Source organism: Microplitis mediator, chromosome 3 (genome assembly GCF_029852145.1).
Source record: "Microplitis mediator isolate UGA2020A chromosome 3, iyMicMedi2.1, whole genome shotgun sequence".
Taxonomy (NCBI): Eukaryota; Metazoa; Arthropoda; class Insecta; order Hymenoptera; family Braconidae; genus Microplitis; species Microplitis mediator.
In genome coordinates this window covers 16,952,868-16,979,452 of record NC_079971.1, presented here as the reverse complement: position 1 = coordinate 16,979,452, position 26,585 = coordinate 16,952,868, and the positions used below count along the sequence as shown (strand labels likewise).

The 26,585-nt window shown below is 30.6% G+C and overlaps 1 protein-coding gene across 2 annotated transcripts in view; it reads left to right on the top strand.

Moving 5' to 3' along the window:
• The window catches only part of LOC130666178 (pleckstrin homology-like domain family B member 2), a 46,100-nt gene extending 20,281 nt beyond the window's left edge, over positions 1-25,819 (top strand). The window contains exons 4-12 of one of the 2 annotated variants that reach the window (XM_057467006.1): positions 1,279-2,509; positions 3,959-4,757; positions 5,444-5,814; positions 5,891-6,041; positions 8,280-8,671; positions 16,493-16,622; positions 20,788-20,955; positions 24,161-24,418; positions 25,570-25,819. In XM_057467006.1, the coding sequence (XP_057322989.1) occupies positions 1,279-2,509; positions 3,959-4,757; positions 5,444-5,814; positions 5,891-6,041; positions 8,280-8,671; positions 16,493-16,622; positions 20,788-20,955; positions 24,161-24,418; positions 25,570-25,758 (3,689 nt within the window). In that variant the 3' untranslated portion in view covers positions 25,759-25,819. Of the gene's footprint in view, positions 1-1,278; positions 2,510-3,958; positions 4,758-5,443; positions 5,815-5,890; positions 6,042-8,279; positions 8,672-16,492; positions 16,623-16,760; positions 16,906-20,787; positions 20,956-24,160; positions 24,419-25,569 lie in introns of those variants that run through there. The other variant, XM_057467007.1, reaches the window with a different exon arrangement.
• Positions 25,820-26,585: the final 766 nt, after the last annotated feature.

Sequence of the window (26,585 nt, the reverse complement as noted above, 5' to 3'; positions counted from 1 at the left end):
TGGCATACAAAAGTATTATCGAGCTCGAAGAGCTCGAAAATGTGTGTTACAATAATGTTTTCGAGCTCGTTGAGCTCGAAAACAGCGGGAAGTTTTGGGGCTGGCCCGCAGGGTTAATCGATAGACCGATTTTTTTGCATGATCAGATATGACTTTGCATGAATCGTGCTTAATCATGCATGTTTCATACATGGCCATGCTTAGTCTTGTCTAAGCCTTAAGGCTTATAAAACAATAAAAACTAACCGTTTTACAGTACAGATAACTTTGGCTGATAATGATTTAATTATTTATGGATCAATAAAATTTTTCGTAGAGTTCAAGAAAATAATATGTTTTGTTTTAGAAGAATTTGTTATTGAACATACAAAATTTTTCTGTAATGTTAAACATCAGGTGAATATAACTCATATGATGCCTATCCGTGAAAGTGGAAAACTATTATTTCTAACAATAAATCAAATTAAAACAATGCACCATGTATTGCGTGTAGGAAATTATATACGTGATAGTTTTAAATTATTACTAAATAAATTTTAAGCAACAAAATTTTTTAATTATCATTATTATTATACATTTTGAATTGTACATTCTCATCCATGATAATACATGATTGAATATCACTTTGTATGAATCAGGCATAGTCATGTATGCTCATGCAAAGTCATACTCAGTCATGCAATCTCATGCATGATGATTAATTTCCCGTTATATATAGTCATGCATGATTGGGCATGATTTTACATGGTCATGCATGACGTTGCATAATTCGTGCAGTGTCATGAATGATCATTCATGACTGAGCTTGGTCATGCATGAAGTTGCACGAATAGTGTGTGACTATTCTTTCCTCGTCATGCTTGATCATGCACGATTGAACATGTCTTTGCATGATCGTGCAAAGTCATGCCTGGATCATGCACGATCATACCTGAATCATGTATGAATCATGCTTGATCATGCATGCTGCATGCATGATCAAGCATGATCAGGCCTGATGATTTTTTCCCGGGAAGTCATAATAAGCACTTTTGATTGTCGTAAAGCACATTTGAATCTGCCGATTCATTTCAAATATATCGTAAGAAAATAATGATAGAAGTCTCATATAAAAATCAACACGCCCAGAATGTTTCAATATTTGAACAATGTCCAAAAAAGTAAAAAAATATCCCAAAATTGAATCATTCCCGAAATTTTTTTTTACTAACTTGTAAGCAATGTTGGATTACTACTTTGATTCATAATGTATTTGTACCTAATATATTTTTTTTTTAGGGTGTATATTGTCAATAGGAAGATCGAATTATATGCGGTTTAATAATCCTGCTGAAGCAAAACAATTAAAATCCGTTCTGCCAAATTCAAGGATATCGATGACGCCCATTAATTTCTGCTTATTATCCGAAAACTTATTCGAGCATCTAGAACGTAAGCCACCGACAGGACCAAGAAAATCTCTTCGTGATTCATGTCTTGATGATGAAATTGGTTTTCAAAGCAAACTAACTAAATTTGAAATGCTCGCAAGGCAAAATAGAAACTGTGTATCACCTAAAGTTTTTCCAGCAGGTTCATTAACTACTAATGTTCCTGCAGTACAAATTCTTGGACATTCAAGAACAACAAATTTAATTTCACTTGGTAAAAACGAAAATTCTCCTCTTCGAAATCTTACCAATTTTGATAAAAGTCGATCAAGTACCCCAACTCATAGTAACTCTAACAACCATATTAATTACATTGACGAACAACAGCAAAGGATAGACAGTAAATCTTCAAGTCGGTCAAATACTTCTAACTCTGAGTACTGTATCCCAATATCTAATCATAATCAAATTCAATTGTATACTACAACTGAAGCATTTCTTAAGCATTACAAACCGCAATATAATGAGAACAATAATGAAACTCAAAATTTGCAGCCACATTCAAAATCGTTTAAGCATGAAAATAATTATGATTTAATGTCACGAAGTTTAACTTGTCAAGTATCTTCTGACATGGATAAATTTAGCCGAAAATTCGATATGAGCCAAAGCCTTATCGTAGCTAAGACTACTATGACAGAATATTTTCAAGTAGATAAGTTTGGATCCAACCCTAACCTATGTAATCGTCCGACTATTCACGGATCTCATTCATCTGTTAATAATATAAAAAGTAATATAAATTTTGGCTCTAGTCCCAATATAAAAAGGATCCAAGCACCCAGTCCATCATTTAATCGTAACCCAAAGTATAGCGACCATAAAAAACTTCATGAAAATATGATAACTCCAACATTAAGTACAAGTAGTAACTGCTCATTTCAAGAACTTCGAGAAAGGGAAATAGATGCAGAAATAAAAACAGAAGAAGCACAGAAAAAAATAAAAATAGTACAAGAAGAAAGATTGCGGGAGCAAGAAATTGAAAAGCAAGAGAAAATACGACTTGAAGAAATATTAACGTTGTGTGCCGAGTATGAAAAGCAAAATACATTAGAGAAGCCAAAACAACCAAATAGGTATACGATTTAATATTACGTAATTAAAAAAAGTAATCCCTGAGTAAACAAAACGATTTACTCAATCATGAATGTATATCTATATAGTATTAAATTTGAATCGTTTTGAATAGTTTCTAATCGTTTTTTTTAAATCAGGGATATGATAAATAGTAAAATATGGGAACTAGTCTTAAAACTCCTCGTACTCGTCGATTTCTTTATGGGTTTTTGATATCAACAATTTGTTTTTAAATCCGATATAATCCGAAGAAGAGCGTCCTTTAAAAACCATTTTTTAAATCTGAATTATAATTAATCTTTTAACAGCGCTAAAACTTCAGCTGATTTCGAGCATAAAGAATTAAAAGACATTCATGCGATAAAGGTGAAATTTTCAGAAGATTAACGAAAAAAAAAAAGAATTTATTTACAAAATAGCTTTACTAATTAGGCTATTTTGTAAACGTCACAAGCAATTTTCATTAGTAATTAAGAAACAGTAAAAATCCTTATAGAATATTTTTTCAACCAAACTTGATAAATCGATATATATTTCATTTAATTCAGGTCGTTTGTTTGCGAAAATATTGAAAAAAAAACTTCAAATGTTGTTTACTTATTATCTTATTTAAAATTTTTTTATTTTTTTATTTCATGATAAGATAAAATTTTTTGAGAGATAAGAACTCAAAAATATCAAAATACTTATGAGCGATAGAATAAGAAATAGATATAAATGAGTTCTTCTTAAACTTTATTAAAAAAATTTGTTGTTTCAAAATTCTTACAAGTGGCCAAGAGAGATATTTCCCCGACTAGAAAATACGATTCGTGAGGATTAAAACTGTTTTAATCGTTTTGAATCCTCACGAATCCTCAATTGATGATTAAAGAGGATTAGAAACGATTAAATTTTTCATCGTTTTTGATCTTCATGCAGGACCAGGAATTGCTGTATATTGTTTTACGATTAAAGACGATTCATGAGGATTAGAAATTTTTAATCCTCATGAATCGTTTTTAATCGTAAAATAATTGATCATCATTTGAGGATTAGAGACGATTAAATGTGAAAAACCATGAAGATTATGACGATTGAAAACGATTAATGAGGATTAAATTTATAATCATTTTTAATCCTCACGAATCGTATTTTCTAATCAGGGTAGTTAACTTTATATTGAATTTAAGTTGATTTTGGTAAGAAAATAACAAATTATCAACACAAAGTTGGCAAATTAAATGCCTACTTTGGTCATTTGGGTATCAGTTAAAAAAAGTAATTTAACTCCAAATATAAGTTATTTGTTTTAATTGAAGTGAAAATTTTTCGAATTTTATTAATCTTTTTCAAAACAAATGTGATTAAAAACACTCATGTATTTTTATTTTAAATTTATAACAGTAAAAACAAAAAACTCCTTGTATTTTCGCATCAAATATTTTTCATTTTTCTTTTTTTTTCAGGATCAAAACTAATGGATCATTACCCCGAGATAGGCGACCAGGTCAAAATTCACCATTTAATAGCTCTCAAAATTCTCCAATTAGCCAGTCTTATTTTTCTTTTGATTCTTCAAACCAAAATTCATTGCTTAAAAGCATTCAACAAAATGGATCGACTTCTTATAATACACAAAATGGATCACCTTTATCAGATAAATTAATTTCACCGAATAATAATCGACAAATGACATGGCAAAATAGTTTGACACAATCGGAGTCTAACTTAACAACTGAAACACCGCAATCACAAATTCTTCAAGAAATTAATGAGTTTCAAAATTATAAAACTGACAACCATAATGATACCCGAACAAGCAATAGCTCACCATTTAGTTTTGAAAACATTTCTATTAAAGAAAATATTAATCATTACGAAAATGTGATTAATTTATCGCAACAAAATAACAATCCAATTTATGCGACAGTAAAAAAAAATGGAAACTTAACTAATTCATGTGAAATTATTGAAAATAAACTTGCAATATCGAATGATGACCTTTTAGAAGCTATTGAACAACTTTCTATGTTATCAAAATCCAAAGAAATTTACAGTAAACCAAAGAACAATAATATTGAAAAAAAGAATACGAAATCAAATGAAGTGAAAGCTGATAAAGAAAAAAAAGAACTTGAAGATGAAGACAAAAGAAAATATATTGCATTTTTACAAAATGAAAAACTCCATATTCTTGGAAATATGGATGCCCTCAAACGTAGCATTACTGACATCGAAACACAAGAAGAAGAAATTAGCCGCGAGGTATTACTTTTTTTTTCTTTGAAATCAAATTATCACTCATTCTAAATTGATGCTAATGTGGCATATCTATTAGGCATTATCTTACTGATAAGAGAATTAGTTTCGCAATTAACTTATTTCGAAATACAGTCGAGTCGCGTTATGAATCCGCTCGTTATGAGTCCGTCGACTTATATTTCTCTTGAAGACATTCCCCCTCCATGAACTAAAAAAAAATTCATTTCAGTCTCTTGATATGAGACCGGAACGTTGGTGAGACGAATTAAATGTTATTTTTTAATTAAAATACAAAATACAACTTTTATTAACATATTTAATAATTATTATTCCTATAATAATCATAGAATCCGTATTATTATAATAAATAGTTAAATAATGAATTATAAATTAATGGACTAATAATTATGGACTTATCAATCGGGCGGACTCATAACGCGATTATGAAAATAATCAGGTACGCTCTCACACACTTGTAAAGTAGGGGAAGTATAATCGACTACTGAACAAAAGTGGGGGTACAGGAATTCTTAGAATTATATTCCCCTACACCCCTGCAGGTGGACTCATAACGCGATTCGACTGTATTATAGATTCTTTTTGTGAAAAAAAATTGCTTGTATATTACTCGAAAAAGGAGTCAGATATAATTATAATAATACCATAATCTTAATAATAATCTGTTTCAGCTTGAACTAGAAAAAGCGTTGCTATTGGCTGAGTATGAGTCAGAATCATTAAAGTTAACAGCTGATGAGACTGAAAAAATAAGTATTCAGATAAGAATTAATAAACTTGAACGTGAAATGGCGGAAGATACATCAATACAAGCAAATCTTCAAGCTGAAGCCAAATGTCGAGTTGAGAAAGTACATCAATTATGTATTCAATTAGGAAATGAATTAAAAAATTGTGATGACAATAAACAGAAATTACTCACTGACAAGTTGCATGTACAACAAGATGCACTGGAAACAGAAAAAAAAACATTTGAGGACCTTGAATTCCATCATCTTGAAGAAGAAGCTAGTAAGTTAGCGACTAGAGAAGAATTGCAGAGGTAAGATTATTTATGAACTATTTTTTATTAATGACTTATAAATATAATATTTGTATTTAAAGTAAATTATTAATAGGTATTTGAGTGAACTTTCTCATAAAATAGAAGAACGAAAAGTGCAACTCAATCATTTGGAATCTCAACGGAATGAAGCCAAAATATCAGCAATGAAAGAATCTAAAAGTCTTGAACGTCAAAAACTGGGACTTATGAGAAGGCTAGAAGAAGTAAATTATTTTTAATTTTTTGCTTTAATCGAGGAGACTAGACGTAATGGGGTACCTGTTGAAAAAAATCAATTGAAAATCCAAAATACTTTTCAAGCTTCATAAAATATTGTCAAAACATGTTTCCATAATTTAAAATGAAAGGAATCATGGTTAAAAATGTTTCAAGTAATTAATTTTTTCTTTATTGCCCACTTTGAACGCTAAGCGTTCAGAGTCATGCAAAGCTAGTTCGTTTCGAAAATCACTTCAGTCGTCGGTTTCACAGTTAGGAAATTTCATAAAAATCTAACTATTGAATGTGTCTTCATACGCTTCATGATGGATTTTTCAAAGAATTTTGTCATAATCTATCACGATTAGTCGAGTAGGTTCCCAAATCATCATTGGTTCACAAGTTTATGTATGTATTGAGACAAATCGCTTTTTGTCTTCGCGATTTTTATCAGCAGCCACCAGAATTCGCGGGTTGAACCCTGGCTTAGGCTGGCCTCTAACAAAATTTTAATTTACCTGGACAGAGCAGAGGCCTGGGGTTCTTGCAAAGCAAAGACCCGCACTTATTCAAACTCGGCAACGTATGTTAGAAACTTACTAACTTACCTCACGGATATAATTTATAGATTATTCTTACTGATGGTCGAATTATTATTTATAACTTAATTAATAATACTTTGGTTAAACTATTTAAGGATCTTACCAGTAAACTAGGATATAAATAGGATGCATAGTGATAGATAGAGTAAAGGAATTAATTAGAAAAGTACAGGTTTATTGCCAATTTTAATAAGATTTAGTTACTTTCAATCGACGTTTCCGCAAGATACAATATAAGAATCATCCTGGTATAAACGCTGGAGGTTCAACAATTATCTACGTGGACAACGTAGTTACAGCACACTGAATTTATTAATTGACTCTGACATTATTATTATAACGCGAGTATCGCCGGCAGCGTACAGTAATATTTAGTAAACTTAATATTGTTTATAATAATTAATGACTAAACAGTAAAATATAATGATAAGAGAATTGCCAGTAATGTACAGAAGATCACAAATAGATTGCCCAAATGAATAGAACCGCAAGTAAATTGGTAATATATTAACAGAATCGCAAGTAAATTACGAGTATATTACAATAAGCTATGCGTCTTATTACTAATTGATCCAGAATCGAAGTGATTGACCGATAATTAAGGGTTTAGGACTTGCCCCGGGACTTTGTCCCCACTTCACCCCTACGGACATGCGTCGACTTGAAAACTTGTCATGTGACCATGGCACTATGACTTGTGTAGTTTCAGATGGCAACGAGACGGAGAAAAACGGGAACCGCAAGGCTGAGGACGACAAATCACATTGTCTCAGTATATGTGGGACATATCACGTCTTGTGGACCTGATAGAGCCCATAATTCCAAACGGTTTTGAGTAAAATGATACGTACTTATTTTTTATATATTAATGACTTTAAACGTTAATGATCATGAACTCTACGAGGTTAATAATAATAAATTTTGTTTTTAATTAAATTTATTCGTTTCCTCGATGTATGGGCCAGGTCTGACAACGAAGCCTGGGCTAGCAACCAGGACTGGCCCCGTGTTATCATTTCAGACTTCTACTAAGGCTAGCTTACAAGCTTAGCCCAAGGTTCTACATACTTGGGCCAAGCCTGGGCCCGTCGTACTTTCCTCTCTGGGTAATCACTTTGCTCGTGCGAGAAAGATTTATGTACTCGTTCTCGTTGAGAATGCGTCATAACCTATGACTGGTGTCGCCAATACAACCATACCGCAAACCTTCGTTTTAATCGTATGTAGCGAAAATAGTTATTCGGTTGAGTAAAGAAAAATAACCGATATCATATCGTCAAAGAATATTCTATGTTATACAGTTAAAGTTTTATTTGTTTCTTCGAAGGGTATCCGTGCGATGATAATTAATAAGAGTGAATTATTATTAAAAATCTAACATGAGTGATTGAGGTGTGCACTTATGGGTTCTTTAAACATTTTTAACCTCCCGCTATACAAATCGACTAGTAAATCAATAAAGGCAGGAGTCTGAAATTTTTAGTCTCGTTTTAGTATTTCGATATATGGAAATATGTATCCAACAATTCTCGATTTCTCAAGTACCCCGTTGCGGCTCAATCTTCTAATAAGATAATATTTCCGTATAAATAAAATATGAATTTTGTAAATTATGATTTATTATTTATATTATTTACTTAGAGTCGCAACAGATTACGTGCCATAGATGATGAATTACAAAACTTAACAAAAAATACAAGAGAAAATTCTGAAGAAAAACGATCTCCGAGTAGAGAAGATTTTGATAGGATATCAAAAGTTACCCATAACTCACCAATTGTTAATAGCCAAGGAAGTTTAGGAAGAAAGACAATTGAATCACTTAAAGAAATCGAAAGGAATCGTCAATTACATCTCGCTAAACAAGGAAGTCAAGTTATATCAGAAGAACGAAGAAGAGTTGAAGAATTGAAAAGAAGAGTTCAAGATGAAGTGCGATCACAATGGGAAGAAAGAAAAATGAATTGTGCTTCATTCAATAGTGTCGAATCGGGTGAAGAATCGTCTAATTACTCAAATGGTCCTACTGAAAGGTAAAAGTAAATTTTCAATTCTTATAAAAGTATTAAGATCCCTGTTGGATCCAATTTACGATACGTTTCCGTTAATTACCGGACGACATCTATTTACTATAAAATTACGGTAAATCGACTGTAAAATACAGTGCCTTACTATAAACTAAGAGAATGTACCGTATTTTAAGGTATATTTACCATAATTGTGTAGTAAATGACTACTGTACGATAGGTAGATGTTTAACATAAAATACGGTTAATGCTTATCACAAAATACTGTAAATTTTTAACAGTGTCCGAAAATTTACCGTAAAATAGATAAATCCGTCGTAAATTGTGGTCATTCGCGATTAATTACCGTACATCTACCATAAATTGAATCCACTAGAGGTGTTAAGTTACGGCAAAGATATGCAGATAAAAAGAAATTCTTGGGTCAAGAAGAAAATCGTTTCCAAAAAGAAATTCTTAAACTAAAATATCCTATTTTCTTCTTTGAAAAATTTTTTTCGTGGTAAAAATTTTTTTTCTTTAATTAAAATATATAAAGCTCTCCGATAAAGAAATTCAATCTTGATTTAAAAATTTACAATTTTGCTTTAAATGTTTTTAGTTTCTCCGAATAAGAAAACAACTTAGTTGGTTCAAGGAAATTTAGCTCTTGGTTTCAGAAGATACCAACTCATTCTGAAAACATCGTTCTGTCGAATGTAGTCGATATCGATTCATTTCGATGCATCAAGTTTTTAAACGAAGTAGCATTAAACTTACTATAAGTAAAAATTAATTCATTTGAAGATTTGATAACGTTTAGTACAAAATGAATGTAGACTTATTTCAAAACGATTCATTTTGGATTTAAAAAATAAAAAACTCATTTTAAAATTAAATTGAATTAACGTAAATTAAAAAATACTTTGGTTTTAAAATATAATAAATCAGTTCAATTTAAATTGATTTTTAACTTCCCGCTAAGAAAATTGTAAATTTTTTAAAATTCGGGAAGTTATTGTTTTCACCCCGATTTTCGAAAATCGAATTTTTATCAGATGTCAACGTTTTGAGGTCCTAAGAAGCTATTCTGACTATTTTCAGGATGATGTCCGATTATCTGTATGTATGTGTGTGCGTGTATGTGTGTGTATGCATGTTTGTGTGTGTGTGTATTAGGCTGTATCAAAAAAATCGACTATTTTTTTTTCTTCATTATATCGAAAATATTGTTGGAAATGACGAAAAAAAAATACTGTGAAAGTTTGAGCTCTTAATATGAACATTAAGAGGTTCCGCATTGCACTTTTCTATTTTCCATAAGAATAACATAGAAAAAAATTTTTTTGCGTCTTCTGATTTTTATAAGTAGCTAACGATGCGTCATAGGAATAATTGACAGGCATTTTATTGTAGGTAATTGAATGCTCTACAAAAAAAGCTTCTTATCATTTTTTGATAAATCTATTTGTTCAAAAGTTATTTGAGGTTGAAGTCTAATCCATATTAAATTTTGAGATCTTTTTACTTTTCCTTCTAAACTTTCCTACTTTTCCGGCGAAACTATAAGACCTATTATAAAATATCATGGGACCTTTTTTGTAGACAATTTCATTCCCTACAAGTTATTTCCAATAAAGTTTTTACGAATTCTGCATTGTTTTCTAGTTATTTTTATTTTAATGTCAAGCTCTTAAAATCGATCAGAAGACTATTTTTTTTATGAGCATTCAATTACCTACAATAAAATGCGTCAATTATTCCTATGACGCATCGTTAGCTACTTATAAAAATCAGAAGACGCAAAAAAATTTTTTTCTATGTTATTCTTATGGAAAATAGAAAAGTGCAATGCGGAACCTCTTAATGTTCATATTAAGAGCTCAAACTTTCACAGTATTTTTTTTTCGTCATTTCCAACAATATTTTTGATATAATGAAGAAAAAAAAATAGTCGATTTTTTTGATACAGCCCAGTGTGTATGTATGGATGTAAACTCTCCATATCTTTTTAATGAATTGACCGATTAAGATGGTTGAGGTGGCAATCAAAAGAGTTTGTTGGCCGTCAACTTTCTTGAAAATTTTAGATCGATCAATAAGATAGACTCTAATATATTAAAGAAATACAAAAAAAAATTTTTTTTTTTTAGTTTTTTTTAAATTTTTCAGAAACGGCTCGATCGATCGATTTCAAAATCTAATCAGCTCTGGAACACAATAAAGCGCGTCGATGGCCACCTCAACCATCTCAATCGGTTAACGCATTCGAGAGATATCGTTGGTGAAAGAAATGGAGGAAAACGGTTTTTTTCATTTATCTTTGAAGTGACTTATTCGATCAATTCCTAAATCTAGGCAGCTTTAGAATTCAATAAAACGCGTCGATTGCTGCCTCAACTATTAAAATCGGTCTATTCGTTCGTTAGATATCGTGGGAGAAAGAAATGCTAAAAAACGTTTTTCTTTTCGAAAACAATGGCATTCAAAAGTATTTTCGAGCTCAAGGAGCTCGAAAACAGCGGGAAGTTTTGGAGCTGACCCGCAGGGTCAACCGATAGACCGATTTTTTTTTATTAGAAATTCAATTCTCGCGATGTATACAATTATTCATAAATATATATTTTGATCTTTTATTACAATACAAAATTTATTTGTTTACAAAAATAAATGAAAGGTTATTTCATTTATCCTGGCTTCATTGACAGCATCAACTGCATGATACTACACTAATAAGGAAACAATTTTATATGAATCTAGGATCAGAAATGAAAACAAACTTGACTATCTGGTATGATTAAAAACCCCTGGCGGTTTAGAATCACGGGTGAAACATGGTGGGTTTGTTTCATATTACCACCGAGATTACAAAGTGTTGCCACTGTGGTTCCACGGTGTACCCAGAAAATCGGTTACACAGTGGGACCACGGTGGTGAAATGGCACAAAGCCACCGTAGAATCACGGTGGACACACCGCGTAATCACAGTAATAAAATGGCACAAACCTACCGTGGATCCACGGTGCTTACACGTCCACGGTGTTTTCACCGTGATTCAAATCCGCCAGGGACAGTATACCTAAATAAAAATTAACTTGCTTTTTTGCGATTGAAACGACACCAGGTAACTTAACTTGAATCAGGAAAAAAAAAACATCAGATATAATATAATGACTAATAACTACGATGACTCACACTTTTACTGAACACTTCAAAACAATATATGAATATGAATAGTTAATTGTACAATTAATCAACTAATACTATTAGCATATCGGTATGTAGTATATAATTGCACGTATACGGCGCCAGCGCTGAACAGACTCGTTTCATTTTTTTGGGATCTTCGGGCGTCTACGTGTATACACAAAGTAGTGTCCGAAGTAGAGAAGCAGCATAGACCCGAGTGCCACTGTTATCCGAATGCTGCTATGGACGGAAACCAAGAGCTTGATTTTCTTGACTTGAATTTTTTAATTTTTGTTTCAAGCAGTAGCCACTAGTTAGCTTAAGAAATCTGACTCCTTGCGTAGAGAAGTTAAATCTCATAGAATAAAATATTTTTGAGTGCCACAACCTGTGCCTAACGGAGGTTTCACAAAACGCACATTTGCATCAAAAGTAAAAGTGTGTAGCGACCCGTATGAATAAACAAACGAAAGTTAAAAGTTACGTTCGGAGAAACGTAGGAATGAAGAACGTGATGGATGTATAATGTCCATTCTGATGAACGTAATCTCTGAATAAAGTTCCCTTCGATAAACCGAACGTTTGATTAAAGTAAGATTTGTAGAAACGGAAGAACGGAAAACGAGACAGTTGTAGAAACGGTGGAACGAAGAATGAGAAGTTTTTAGAAACAGAAGAACGAAGAACGTCGCATGTGGACAGCGTGCGGAACGGTTAATGTGAGGTTAGTTAACAGTGACGTATGTTGACAAAAATTATTTGACAATACCGACCGTTACATTGACTGCATTCAGTCGATTGTCATGTGTTCACTGGGTTGACCTTGACTACCTCAAACGCTTCGCGCTATGAAACGTGCACAATGTTGAAAAAAAAAGTTCAGTTGGCTTATTTTTTGCGAAATTATAGGCAGTTAAAAAAAAATGGTAATTTTTCCAAAATTAATATCTTTTAAACGGTTCGAAAAAAATCTAAAAATTAATCATGGAAGCTAGTCTTAATCAATTCTAAAAGGAAAGAAATTTAAAAAAAAATCGAAGATGCAAATGTAAAATGGTACCTGATTTGACGTAGAATTTCTTATATGTATATAACGCGCCTCGTGACATTGATAGCGCCCACAGTTCTAAACGGATCTTAACGAAATTTAACACACTTACTCTATGAGCAATTATCTCGATCAAGTTCGAAAATCAGCAAAATCTAAGTCCAAAAATCATTGAATAAGTTAAATTTTTCGCTTTGCACATCTCAAGTGGGAAAACGCTAAGGGTGCTTTACGGTCACTTTATTCCGTAAGACTATTTTTCTCACGCTTAATCCCATTTCTTACTTTACTGCCCTAGGTGTAAAATATACTATTTTTTTAAAATCTTTATTAATGAGATGACAAGAGCTGTTTTCGATACAAAGAATTAAAACGAGGGTTTGCGGTATGCTTGTATTGGCGACACAAGTATACTGGATTTCTCATTTTAATCATACGTGTCGAACAATATTTTTTATAACGACTGTGTTTAAATTTCAATTGAAAGAATTTTAATTGATTAAAAAAAACTTTTTATTTTACTAAAAAAAATAAAATTTTACAATGGAACATATAATGTATTTGTGCGATAACTTATTTGTATGTTTTGTTATTCAATTCAGTGTCACATTTTTTGATTTATTTATGAATCACATTTAATTAAAAATTTAGTAAAATAAATTTTTCAAAATATTCATCAATACAAAACAATATTTTTATTTTAGTTTATTTTTTATTTACATGTATGCGCGTAAATAAACAAAATGATGCGAGTATACAGAGAGACGATTTTCTCTATATCTTTCTGTCTAGAGTGAACGGATTAGTCCTGTTGCAGCCTCAGGTTTTTCCTGTGTCAGCCACAGGTCTATTCCTGTTGCAGTCACAAGAATAATCTCAGATTCGAAATAAGTATAATAATGTGTATTAGTGGAATTGAGAATCAACGACGGTGATATATATTTTTATCGGTGTTGATTTCCAACTCCACTAATTCACTTTATTATACTTGTCACGGTTTCAAGACTATTCCTATGATTGCAACAGGACTGGCACTGTAGCTGCTACAGGGACATGCCCTGTTGCAGCAACAGTTATTTTTTTTCCGTGTATAGTTTCGTCAATTATCGAGAAAAAGACCTATTTTGCGCCACACAACACTTGAATATTGAACTTTAAACACAGGAGTGGTAAAAAAACTCGACGATTTGTTATTTAGCTGTCTTATAATTATATGTGAAATTTTAAAATAATATAAAATCATGATATTCACTGCTTAAAGTTATTTGAACTCAAATAAAAATAAAATTATTAGCGAATTCGAACAAATTTGATAGAAAATTGACTCGTAGGCTGTAGACTAGCAGCCCGAGGCTTGGTAGTTGAGGATTGGCAAACTCTTGGGCCAAGACTAGCAAACCGAAGCTCGGTAGTCGAAGATTGACCGAATCTTGGGCCAAGACTAGCAGCCCAAGGTTCGGTAGTCGAGGATTAACAAACTCTTGGGCTAACCCTGTTTAGAAAATCTGATGGAATCCAATAGATTTTCATAAATTCTCTTAGATATTTGATAAAAATGAATGAGTTCTATGAGAAGTGCTATAGTCAATTATAGGGCCTTATACATACAGCTATAAGAATCTATCGGATTTTTTTAGCAGGGAAGACTAGCAAACCAAGGCTCGGTAGCCCAATATTGAGTCAAGACAGGTCCCGTCGTAAAAAATTTTTCTCCTACAAGGGCCATAAGAATAACTTTATTCGGTGGAATGACCCATATATATGTAGATATAAAGATCTATCGTTTATTCAGTCGTTTCTGAGAAGTTTAAAAGAAACTAAAGAAAACTTTTTTTTATCATTCATGCGCTAAGATAGCACTCATATCGCATTAATAATAAAAAAATGTATGTTCAATTCGTGCGGTGTTGTCGATTGCCCACGAGAGCAAAGTTGAGCGCACGAACGAAGTGCACTAGTTGTACAATATACTATTTTCGCATTTCTTGATTTTTTTAAAGTCTATTCAATCGAATGATCTGAAACTAACAGGAAAGTTGCCGGTTGTTAATATCTTTTAGATGCCGCAAGAACTACCCAAATCGGTTTATTACTTAAAAATTTATGGAAAGCTACACTCACACATACACACGCGCACGAACGAACCCTGGCAGTTTTGAATCACCCTGGAAACAGCCTGAAAACACCCTGGGAGTGGAAACACGGTGGAATCACGGTTGATCCAGGGTGGTTACACGGTGGGTTTGTGCCATTTTACCACCGTGTATACATGGTGGTTACATGGTGTTCCTACATGATTCCACGGTGTATTCACCGAGATTCCACGGTGTATCCACGGTGATTACGCGGTGTATGTGGAATCACGGTGATAAAATGAAAAAAAACCCACCGTGATTCCAGGGTTATTCCAGGGCTTTTCCAGGGTGATTCAAAACTGCCAGGGAACGGTCATCACTCTGAAAATAGTCAAAATAGCTTCTTAGTGTCTAAAATGAAAGATAATGTCTAATCTACTAGATAAACTATTATAATTTGTACACGGCGAGAAATGTCAAGTAAATATGTCGATGGTTACATTACTCTATAGTTCGTATAAGCACATAAGCAGTCACTTAAGAGCGGCGTGACACAAACTATAGAGTAATGTAACCTTTACTATGCTGCATAGAAATATTTACTTGACATTTCTCTCCGTGTAATTTATAGAGTTTTATAATTATCTACTTTTATATACTTTACGTATTAATTTGTTCGGTCACGAGGAGCATTAGTTTCATGATCATAAATAAATAAATAATTAAGACAAAAAATGAAAAAATTCTATGATAATTTAAATCGAATTTTCTAAAAACGAAAAGAGTAATGCAATTGTACATAAGATATATAAGAAATTTCAATTTTATATTCTACAAATAAAATGAACATCATTCAAACGCCAGTATTGTAAAAGTTATCTATAATATTCGGTAAGAGTAATTTTTAAATTTTCTATATAATTTATTATTCGAAAATATCATAGCATTGATGTACGAGTAACTATCCATGTCACTCCGAAAGTGGGGCGTTATCATGTCTGATATGATAACATTTTTTCTCGCTATAATATGACAACAGTTTTGTCAAATATTACAAATCAAGATAAAACCTCGAATGTTAGTTTGAGAAATTAAAATGACTACTGCTATAAAATGAATAGTTAATATTTAAAAAATGATTATAAATATCATTTACTCATAACTATTAAATACTAATAAGATATTTAAATTCAGTGAATCAGAGCGAGGAGAAAATATGTGAAGATGAATGCGCGGGAAATGGGTGCGGCTATTGCTAATGAAGCGCGTGTACAAGGATGTAATTTAATTACGATTATTACTAGTAATAAATTTTATATGGTCAGTAAAAATTGGTTTGTTGAAAATTGTTATCAGCCGACTCAAAATTACATATTTCAATACCATAATCAATGGTTGTAAGTTATTTTAGCATAGTTTTACAAACCGAAAAAAATTTTGATGTCTAAATCTAATATCAATTAAGATATAATATTCATATTATTTTATATTATAATGTGATTATTTTTGGTGGAATAAGTTTTTCTTATGTTTCAGCGGAAGTAGAAGTAGCGATGGTGCAGATATCGGTATAAATGAAAAAATGTCGCCATGTAAACTTTCGGAATTTACTTCACCAAGCCCCGGAACGTCAAATAATTCTTGTCCACTTTTAAAAAATGAGAATGTAAGTATAACTTCAAAAGTTTTGGTAGATGTGTGTAATTCAGTATTTATCAAACAATGACATCAGTTTTCAAGTGTAAAAATAAATGATATCAATAAGTTATATTATTTTTTAAAATCTGTATAAACTTTCATATAGAATAAGTATTGATCAATGCTTCATACATGCTGTTTTATCATTTTGACCCTCCGTTAGGGAGTTATTTAACAAAGAGATCTTTAAAAACGGTGGGGAATATTACAATGGTTGACTCAGGGAGGGGAAATGGACAAATATAAATGAAGTAAGCTATACAATTCTATTTTATCAGCGGTTGCATATCGTTTTCTGTTTAATTTTTAAACATTAGTTTGAAATTTTAATAAATATTTAATATTTAATAATAATAATAATAATAATAACATTATATATATATATATATATATATATATATATATATATATATATATATATATATATATATATATATATATATATATATATATATATATATATCGATTCTGTGTAAAAACTAATGCTATAAAAATCGGAAAAATAACCAAAATGGTTAGTAAATAATTATTATAATCTTTGCGTGATTCATGTCAATTGACTTTAATTTGAAAAATAAAGTATGAACCAGCTAATATGCACGCGGACTTCAAAAACAAATTTATTTAGAATTTGATGTGTATGTACTATATCTTTTGTGAATGAAAGTCGCTGTGTCACAAGTGAAGGTATTTTTTGTAAGCTAACACTAAGAGAGGGGAGTATGTGCTTGGATACTAAATAATAATCGTAAACTGGTGGCAGTAAAATACAGTTACTGCTACACTCTAGTTCAGCGCGTCGTATTTTATTATCATTTACAAAAAAGTGATTATCATATATTATTGTTATATGGTTTATGATGTTCGTCAGTCAGAAGGCCTTCAAGTTTGTGATTGCGTTATAAATTTCTAGTATTTTCATACGAATATTTACTAAAAAAAAATTAAAACGTCTTAAAATTACGTATATTGGAAAATATTATTATTTTTAAGGCATTATGTCTTTAATGTGGATGAATTTTTTGAAATCGTCGTACAGGAAAAAGCACCTGAGAAAAAAAAACGTAAGTTCAGAATAAATTAAAAGCTGAGTAGTATATTTTGAATTAATTTGTCCTCATTTTGAAATATTTTGAATTTAATTCCATTGCGTGATGAATTTATTTAATACAATTTATATAACTTTTAAAGGTCGATTAGATTTTATATCCTCAGAAGTTATTTTTTTTTGCATCAAATACATTTTTTTTCCATATGTTTAAAAAAACATTCAGTTCATTTTTGGAATTTTCGTCTATTCGTTCTTGTTGGATTTTTTTTTTATTTCGTTATTTATTATTATTATTATTTTTTTTCAAATAAACAGTGTTACATATTGAAGACTGTTTACATTCAATTGATCAAAGTAATGACACTGTTGATTGCACGCAATATTGTCTTAATGTAATTACTAAGGGGACAGTATTTTTCAAAAATATCTTAGCTAAAATTTTCATGAAAATTTGGTTATTAGCTTTTTTTTTTGTTTAAAATTGTTTTCTCAACTAAAATACACCACCAATAAATTATCGTCTGAAGCGTTAGTGAAGACGTTACTATGAAAATCCCTTCAAATATTAAACTGATATAGTATATATGTGATACAACTCTTAAAAAATATTCTTACGCATGTACTTTCTTAGTTAATACATGATTACTGAAAAAACAAATCGCAAACCTCGAGCGCGAACGAATTGCCTGTACTTTACAATCGCCTTCAAATTATCGGGTATTTCACTCACGTTTTCATTTTTTACACTTTTTATAGTTACTCAAATAGGTTAAAATTTCTATCATCATAAAGAGAATTTATAGTGGAACAAGTTTGCTGCAATATTGAGTCGATTCATTAAAATACTGATTTTAGAAAATCCGTTTTGATTTAAAAAACTTTGGATATCAATCAATTTATATACAGAGAAAAAGAATTCTTTGGCTTTCGAATCATTTTCTTAGCTCAAGAATATTTTTTTTCGCTGTACAGAAGGAAAGCCAAATTTTTTTAGTTCAAGAAAAAATTTTCTTCATTCGAGAAAATTTTTTTGAACGAAGATTTTTCGTTCTTGAACTAAGAAAATTTTGGCTTTCCTTCTGGATTGCAAAAAATATTCTTGAGTTGAGATATCCTTTTTTTCTGTGTATGGACATTTGTGATCATAAGGACTCTGGAAACAAAATAAACCATTAATCGACCTAATTCTGTTTTTATTAACTGCAATTATGTTTATGGCAGGAACTCTGTTGGAAATTATCATCCAATTTCATTTCATTTAATTATAATGTATAAAAACTTAAAACCAACGATTCGGTGTCAAGCAGACAGACGTAAATGTTTGTGACTTCTTTTTTCATAGACGGTTTACTTTCTTTATCTAACATGTGCTGACGACAACTTCGACGTAACAGTAACACTATAAGACAACATCTGTAATTATTATGAGAAAAATGGCAGTCTCTTTAAAAAAATTAGAGGTGACATATATATCGTTGATATAGTGATTTATCAGTCGATATGGATTACGACCCATATTTTTTTTTCTGTTAACAGATTGACTGCGAGATGTCACGTATTTATAAATTAAAAAATTACTAGTTTTTTAGATAATATATTAGGAAAGGGCGTTCTTTATTGGTGACATGAATATTCTTAGCAGCATTCAGGTCTCTGCCGAACATTTTTTTGCATTTAGGATACTGAACACCACAAGTCTCTGAATTCTGATCGACTTTACTGAATATTTAATTGACTTGTGGCATATGAAAATATGGCTACGTGAACACTCCTGAATTGACCGGCGGATTTACTTCTAAATCAAGTTTTTCCTCGGATTTTTTCGATTAGCGAATTATGTAAACATTATTTTCCAGAAATTTGTTCTTGATTGCAAATCCTAACTCCGTCGGCATACAAGATTTTAATAATTTGTCCTCTTATTTTTCTATTATCCTCAATTAAATTGTGTTCCTTTCATTTATCTAATTTATCTCGACACCAAGCAAGATTTTTGTCAGCTTTTTTGAGTAAATTTTCGTTCCCACTGATAGATGTAATGATAAAAGAGGATTCACCAGGAATGAAGAAAGCTTTTTTGGCATTGTTGTATGCGCAAGGTTATTTCTGCGCGAAAATTTACAAAAGTTTAGTTTACCAGTGACAAAGCGATTATAGAAAAATTCGTTTTAATCATCTGTGTAAAAATTTAAAAAATTGTAACTTTTCAGCGTTTATTGTAAACTAGCTGCAAACACCTGCTTCGCTGGGTTATTTTTTGTTAGTGCATTTACTTATGTATTTAATTTTCTGGAACGTTTCTAAAAATTACGAAAACGATCTGATAAGTTCTAAAATGTTTGAGTAACGAATATCACTTAAAACTTCTTATCAGTCTAGAATATTTTCCGATCGGGTTGTTCAGCTTTAAACAACTAAGTATAATTTGGAGCTTTCCAAATGGTTTTTGAAAGTTTTGGAACAATCCAGTACATTCTAGACTGATTGAAATAATTTTTGAATGGTTTTGAAAATTCAAATATATTTCAGAGCTTTCCAGATCAAACTCGAAATTTTTAGAATAATCTGGAACATTTTAGTTCAATAAGAATTCTGTTTAATATTTTTAAGCATTTAGATATATTGTAGAACTTTTAAGATTATTCTTGAAATTTTGAGAACATTCTCGAACATTCTGGAAAAATCTGGAATATTCTAGAAATGTTCTCAAAATTGTCACAAGCGCACTTAACGCCATTCAGGACAATCTCTAGTGCATATGATCCGTACAGTGTGTTAAAAAAGGATAGAAGTATTCTATCACATATTTTTTCCACCCACTTTCACCCCCCATAACTTCCATTCCCTTACTTGCAAGTGCAGGCCAAGGGCTATCTACCACTGCAACCATGAGTGGGTGGCAGTGGGTGGTTATGGAGAAAAGGCTGAAAATACAAACATACACTTTCCCTTTATATATATAAAATAAATATATTGATTACCCATCTTAGTGGGTTGATAAAAAAAAAATTTGAATAATAAATTTATAATCGAATAGTTCATTTTAATTATTTTTAGATTTTAATTAAAATATGCATTTCAGATGAAAGATGATAGAAGAACTTCCTCAATAGAAGGCGAGCGGGTCAGTAGCGGTAGCATAGGAATTACTGATGGTGACAGAAGTCGTCCACTTTCACAAACCTCTAGTGAAGTAGAAAGTATCGGATCATTGCAAACTGTAAAACATCGTGACAAAACCAAGCTTCAGGTATTATATTTGAATAAAGTGATAATCACACAAACAAAAAAAATCTGTCTATCGGATGACCCTGCGGGCCAGCCCCAAAACTTCCCGCTGTTTTCGAGCTCCTCGAGCTCGAAAACATTGTTGTGAATACATTTTCGAGCTATTCGAGCTTTAAAATACTTTTGTGTGCCATTGTATTCGAAAAAAACCGATTTTAGCATTTCTTTCTCCCACGATATCTCAGGAACGAATTAACCGATTTTGATGGTTGAGGCGGCAATCGGCGTATTTCATTGAGTTCTAGAGCTGATAAAATTTTAAAATTGTTTGGTTTAGTTGTTTCGAAGATATTCGCAAAAAACCGTTATTTACCATTTCTTTCGCCCGCGATAACTCTCGAACGAATACTTCGATTGAGATGGCTAAGGCGGCAATCGACGCGTTTTATCAAGTTCTAGAGCTGATTAAATTTTGAAGTTGATCGTATAAGTCGTTTCTAAGAAATCAATACAAAACTAAAAAAAAAAAAATTTTTTTTCGTAATTCGCCAATATTTTCGAGTCTCCTTATCAAATAATCTGAAATTTTCAGAAAAGTTGTTGGCCAACAAGCTCTTTCGATTGCCGCCTTAACCATCCAAATCGGTTCATTAGTTAAAAAGTTATAGACCGGTCACACACATACATACACACACACACACACACACACACACACACACACACACACACACACACACACACACACACACACACACACACACATACATACAGACACTCGGACATCATTCTGAAAATAGTCAGAATAGCTTCCTAGGACCTCAAAACGTCGACATCTGATGAAATTTCGGTTTTCGCAAATCGGGGTGAAAACAATAACTTCCCAATTTTTCGAAAATCGTCGATTTTCTTAGCGGGAAGTTAAAAATTTGCTTTATAATATGAATCGTTAAATCGTTATAGCTTAGTCGTTGTTTATTTTTGTTGCAACTTGGTAGTGACTAAGAGTTGCCATAGATCATTTACTTTTTTTTGTATGTACATTCTAAAAAATTTTGATTATCCCCGTAAAATGTTCCCACACAAAAAATTATTATTCTCGATTGTTTATAAGTAAAATTCCGGTTTTAGTTTTTGGGGATTAAATAATTATTTTTCAGTTGTTGACCTTATTTTAGGTCTTAAATGTCTCATAAATCCTCGTCTGTCTTAGCATTAAAAGTAGATATTGAAAAAAAATTTTTTAGATATTGTTGTAAAGATCTATCCATTAACAATGACAAAAAAAATTTAATTTTGTTAATTTGTCATAAAGATATCGTCCACCGTCAAGATCCTAATATACCGTAAAGATAATAGAATGACTCCACATTCACCTTAATTATCAATTGACCAATTACATAATTTTATCGCAACAATCTTGAAAAATTAAATTTCTGATAGAAATTTTTTCATCAGATTATGTTATCACAGCTATTTCAAATCATTAAATCATAATTATAATTAGTATTGAAATTTCTATTTAAAGTAGATTTTATAAAAATCTATTGTATTTGTCCTCGTGACGGAACTTCACAGAAATTTCAACATTTTCTATCTAATTTAGTCGAGTAGGTTCCAAAAATACGGTTGGTGAAAAAATTTATATATATATATATATACGATATAACGCGCCATTCTCCTACGATAGCGTCCACAATCCTACACCGATCTTAATTAAACAGTATACTCATTCTATGGACGATAACCTTGGATGAGTTAGAAAATGAGCCAATTTGGCCCATAAGTTTAGAAGTTATGGGTTTCTGAAATTTTTGAAATTTTTCACAAAAAATTATTGTACCGATTTAACTGGATGTAACTTTTAAACGGAAAGAAATATCTCGTTCTTGTTTGTTCCATCTGAAAGCTCGCTCGATTGCTTTTAATTTTCACTATGCAACTCATTGACTTAACCATTTATTCATCGAAATTTTGGAAATTTAGCTATTGTATTAGTGCTTCTACTTTTTAGTTGATTCATGAAACTGTTCGAATTTATATTATTGCTGTGTAACACTTTGAAAATGAAAACATTTTAATTCAAGCGGTTATATCCAACTTTGTTTTATTGAGAGTATATAAATAATATGATTTATCAATAACAAGAATAAAATTAATTATGATAATACTACGATGGTAATAATAATATAGCTATTTTACATATTTTCGTAATTTTATTCTCTATAATGTATTTTTTATCGTACTTTATCAGGATTTGTCGGTATCTTCATTTGAAAGGTTGAAATAATCAATTAATAAGAAATCTACTTCCATTTCGGCTGCCGAATGGCCTTTTTTTCTTTAAAAGTTTTATGCATCAAACAACGTTTGTACATAAAAAATGATTTAATATCGATTAGTGTAAAAATGTGCATTAATCATTATAATTAAAAATTACAAATTAAAGTCAAATCAAAAAAATAATTGAAAACGAATTTCTTTTATTATCTTCACAGTATCATGGTACGTAAGATATATGTTTGTAACCTAACAAAATCGGAATTTTACTTTTTAACCTTGTAGTTATGAAATAGAGCTTCACAAGGATGTAAATATTTTTTATACTAATTACCAATGTTTCGTAATTCATCAAAAATATACACACTCTTAAATGAACTTGTTTCAAATTGATGAGATTCTAGAATCGATGGATCTACTCGTTCTCAAAATTTCGAAAAAAACTAAAAATTTGTGGATTATGGAGCTTAACGCTTTGCATTTAAAGCTTAAAAATTTTGTTTTTCAATTTCTCAAATAATTCAGAACCTACAAGACCGATTGATTTCAAATACGGACCAGATTTAATGGCCATGAGATTTTGTGATTGAATACAAGTATTCAATAGCAAGTTCTTCAACTTTTGATAAAAGTATATACTTGTCAAATTTTTGACACATCAAACATCGATTCGTATCATAAATAACTTATATTGCTTCAAAACATTCATACCGATACCTAATGTATTCTGTATAATGCAATATTCTCGATGATAAGTAAATTTTGAAGTCATTTAAAGTAATCATTTTAAACCATTCTCCAATACTACATCATTTTTGAACTCTTCTCGAACGTGTAAAGTTTTGTGTACATTGGTATACTTTCAGTACATGTTGAGAGTCAAAGAATAATGAATTATTTTTAAAATGGTCAAAAATTTAATTAATAAAACCATTAAAATATTATTCTAGCGTCCATTGACAAGATATCTTCCTATAAAGTCTGAATCATTGGACTTGAGACATCATATAGAAACAGCAGGTCACCAATTATCTCTTATAAATGATGTAACTATCGACACAACAACTTGCAGTGGTTACCTCTCAAAAATGAGCAAAAAATTTCATCATTGGAACAAACGTTGGTTCATTTTTGATCGCAAACGAAAGACACTGTCTTACTACAGTGATAACTCATCAAAAAAAACTCGTGGACTGATATATTTTCAGGTATGTTGAAGAATATTTTATTTATTTAATAACAATTAATACTAACAATAAATTTTTATTATTTTGATCTTAGAGGAATATATTTAAATTAATTACCATTATTTCTAAAAACTATAAACTTGTTTTTTTAAAGAAAGTTATAAACTTTTTTAACACTACTTCAACTGATATTTTAAGAAGATACCGATTGTCATCTACAATCTTTTTCAATATTTACTTGTTTGAAGTAAATGCATAGCTCTTAAATGAGATCACAATTAAATTTCTATTAAACACTTGAACACAAAATAACTTTTTTTTAAATTTGTTATTATAATTTAACTTCTGTTATGACATTTCAAGGTTTGGATTTTTGAGAAATAAAGGGGCAGTGTCTGAAATGTTCTTTAATTAATTAACAAATTAAGTTTATAATTGATTAACTTTTTTTTTTTAATTTCAAAGTCGATGAAGAGTTTATTTTTATTAAACTATGTCTATGTAATGTGTTCTCCGGGAAAATGATAAGTTCTTTTTTTAATTAATATTTAGTAGCTTAATAAGTATTTTTATTTTCCATTTATTTTCGTTTAAGCTTCTAGAAGCATTCAAATTAATCCTTAGAGACACACTGGGTTTAAATAAACTGGTTTTTCTTTTCAATGTACGTAACTCATAAATGCATATTCTAGAGAAAACTACTTATTAATTGAAAAATAAATTAATGGAATTTATTCGGTTCGACCACAAGAAATCACACGGAGAAATTATTCTCATTTAAAATGCTATGGTGCCACAGTAATGCCGGACCATATTGGCCACCTGACGGAAAATGAAATAAACGCATGGAAAAATTATTATGGCCATAGTAAAATTTCCAGTGGTTATATCACGATTTACTGAAACTACTGTAAATTTTACTATGGTCATAGTAATTTTTGTATGTGTTAACTTCAATTTCCGTCAGATGGCCAACATGGTCCGGCTTTACTATGACACCATAGCATTTCAAATGAGAATAATTTCTCCGTGTATGTATTTATCTTACGTAACTTTTTTAAGTGTTTCTCTTAAGAGTTAAAAAGTACTTGGAATAAAATTAATTCTTTAAATTTCAAATCCTCAGTTTACTATGAATAACATAACTAAAATAAAAAATTTTGATTGTTTAGTCAATTGAAGAAGTTTACGTTGATCACATGAATACTGTTCGATCACCTCAACCATCGCTTACTTTTATTATTAAAACTTCAACGAGATCTTATCATTTGATGGCGCCAAGTTCAGAAGCGATGAGAGTATGGGTTGATGTTGTATTTACTGGAGCTGAAGGATATCATGAATTTGATCATCAAGTTTGACTAAATATTAATGTTATAACACTTTTAACAGGATTTTATTTAATAAAAACACAAAGCCTAATTGTGCCTAAAAACTTTTTTGCCATAATTTAATGAAATTAAATTATATTTGTATATGTTAAATTATCAACTTCAATAGCTATGACTTATTAATTATACTGCATTATCTTTCAATCGTAGGTGTTATTTAACTTTAGAGACGTATTCATTATATCAATGAAAAAACAAAAGACTAGGTATAGTTGGATTAGCGAGACTTTGCGTTTCGGATATTTTCGGTTATTACCCCTACTATCTAAATTTAATATCTAACACATTGTGCCTTGATGCTGGGGGTAAAAACCGAAGCGCAAAGTCTCGCTAATCCAACTATAATTCATGTTGCCAATTTCTTAAAAATCTTCTATATTCAAAGATTTTAATCGAAAATTATGAATTTATATACAATTTATTACTATTACCATTAATTATTTTGAACACCCGAAATTTAGATTCTATTTGAATAATAACGTTTAATCTAGTCTTCCAATTTTTAAGTGAAGTACAGCATGTAAGTTATCATATTTCATTAATAATATATTTTAAATATATTGAAAATTATGTAAGATTCTGGACTGATCAGCATATTTTTCAGGCCTGAAATAAATATTTTAATGTATTTAATAATTTTGCATGTTTCGAATCTATTTGATAGTACGAATTATAAAATCTAGAATAAATATTTTATATATACATGTATTTTTGGAAAAATTTATCAGTTAAATTACTTGTATTTGATTATTATTATTATTAAGGACTATCAATGATCAATAAATATTGTTAAAAAT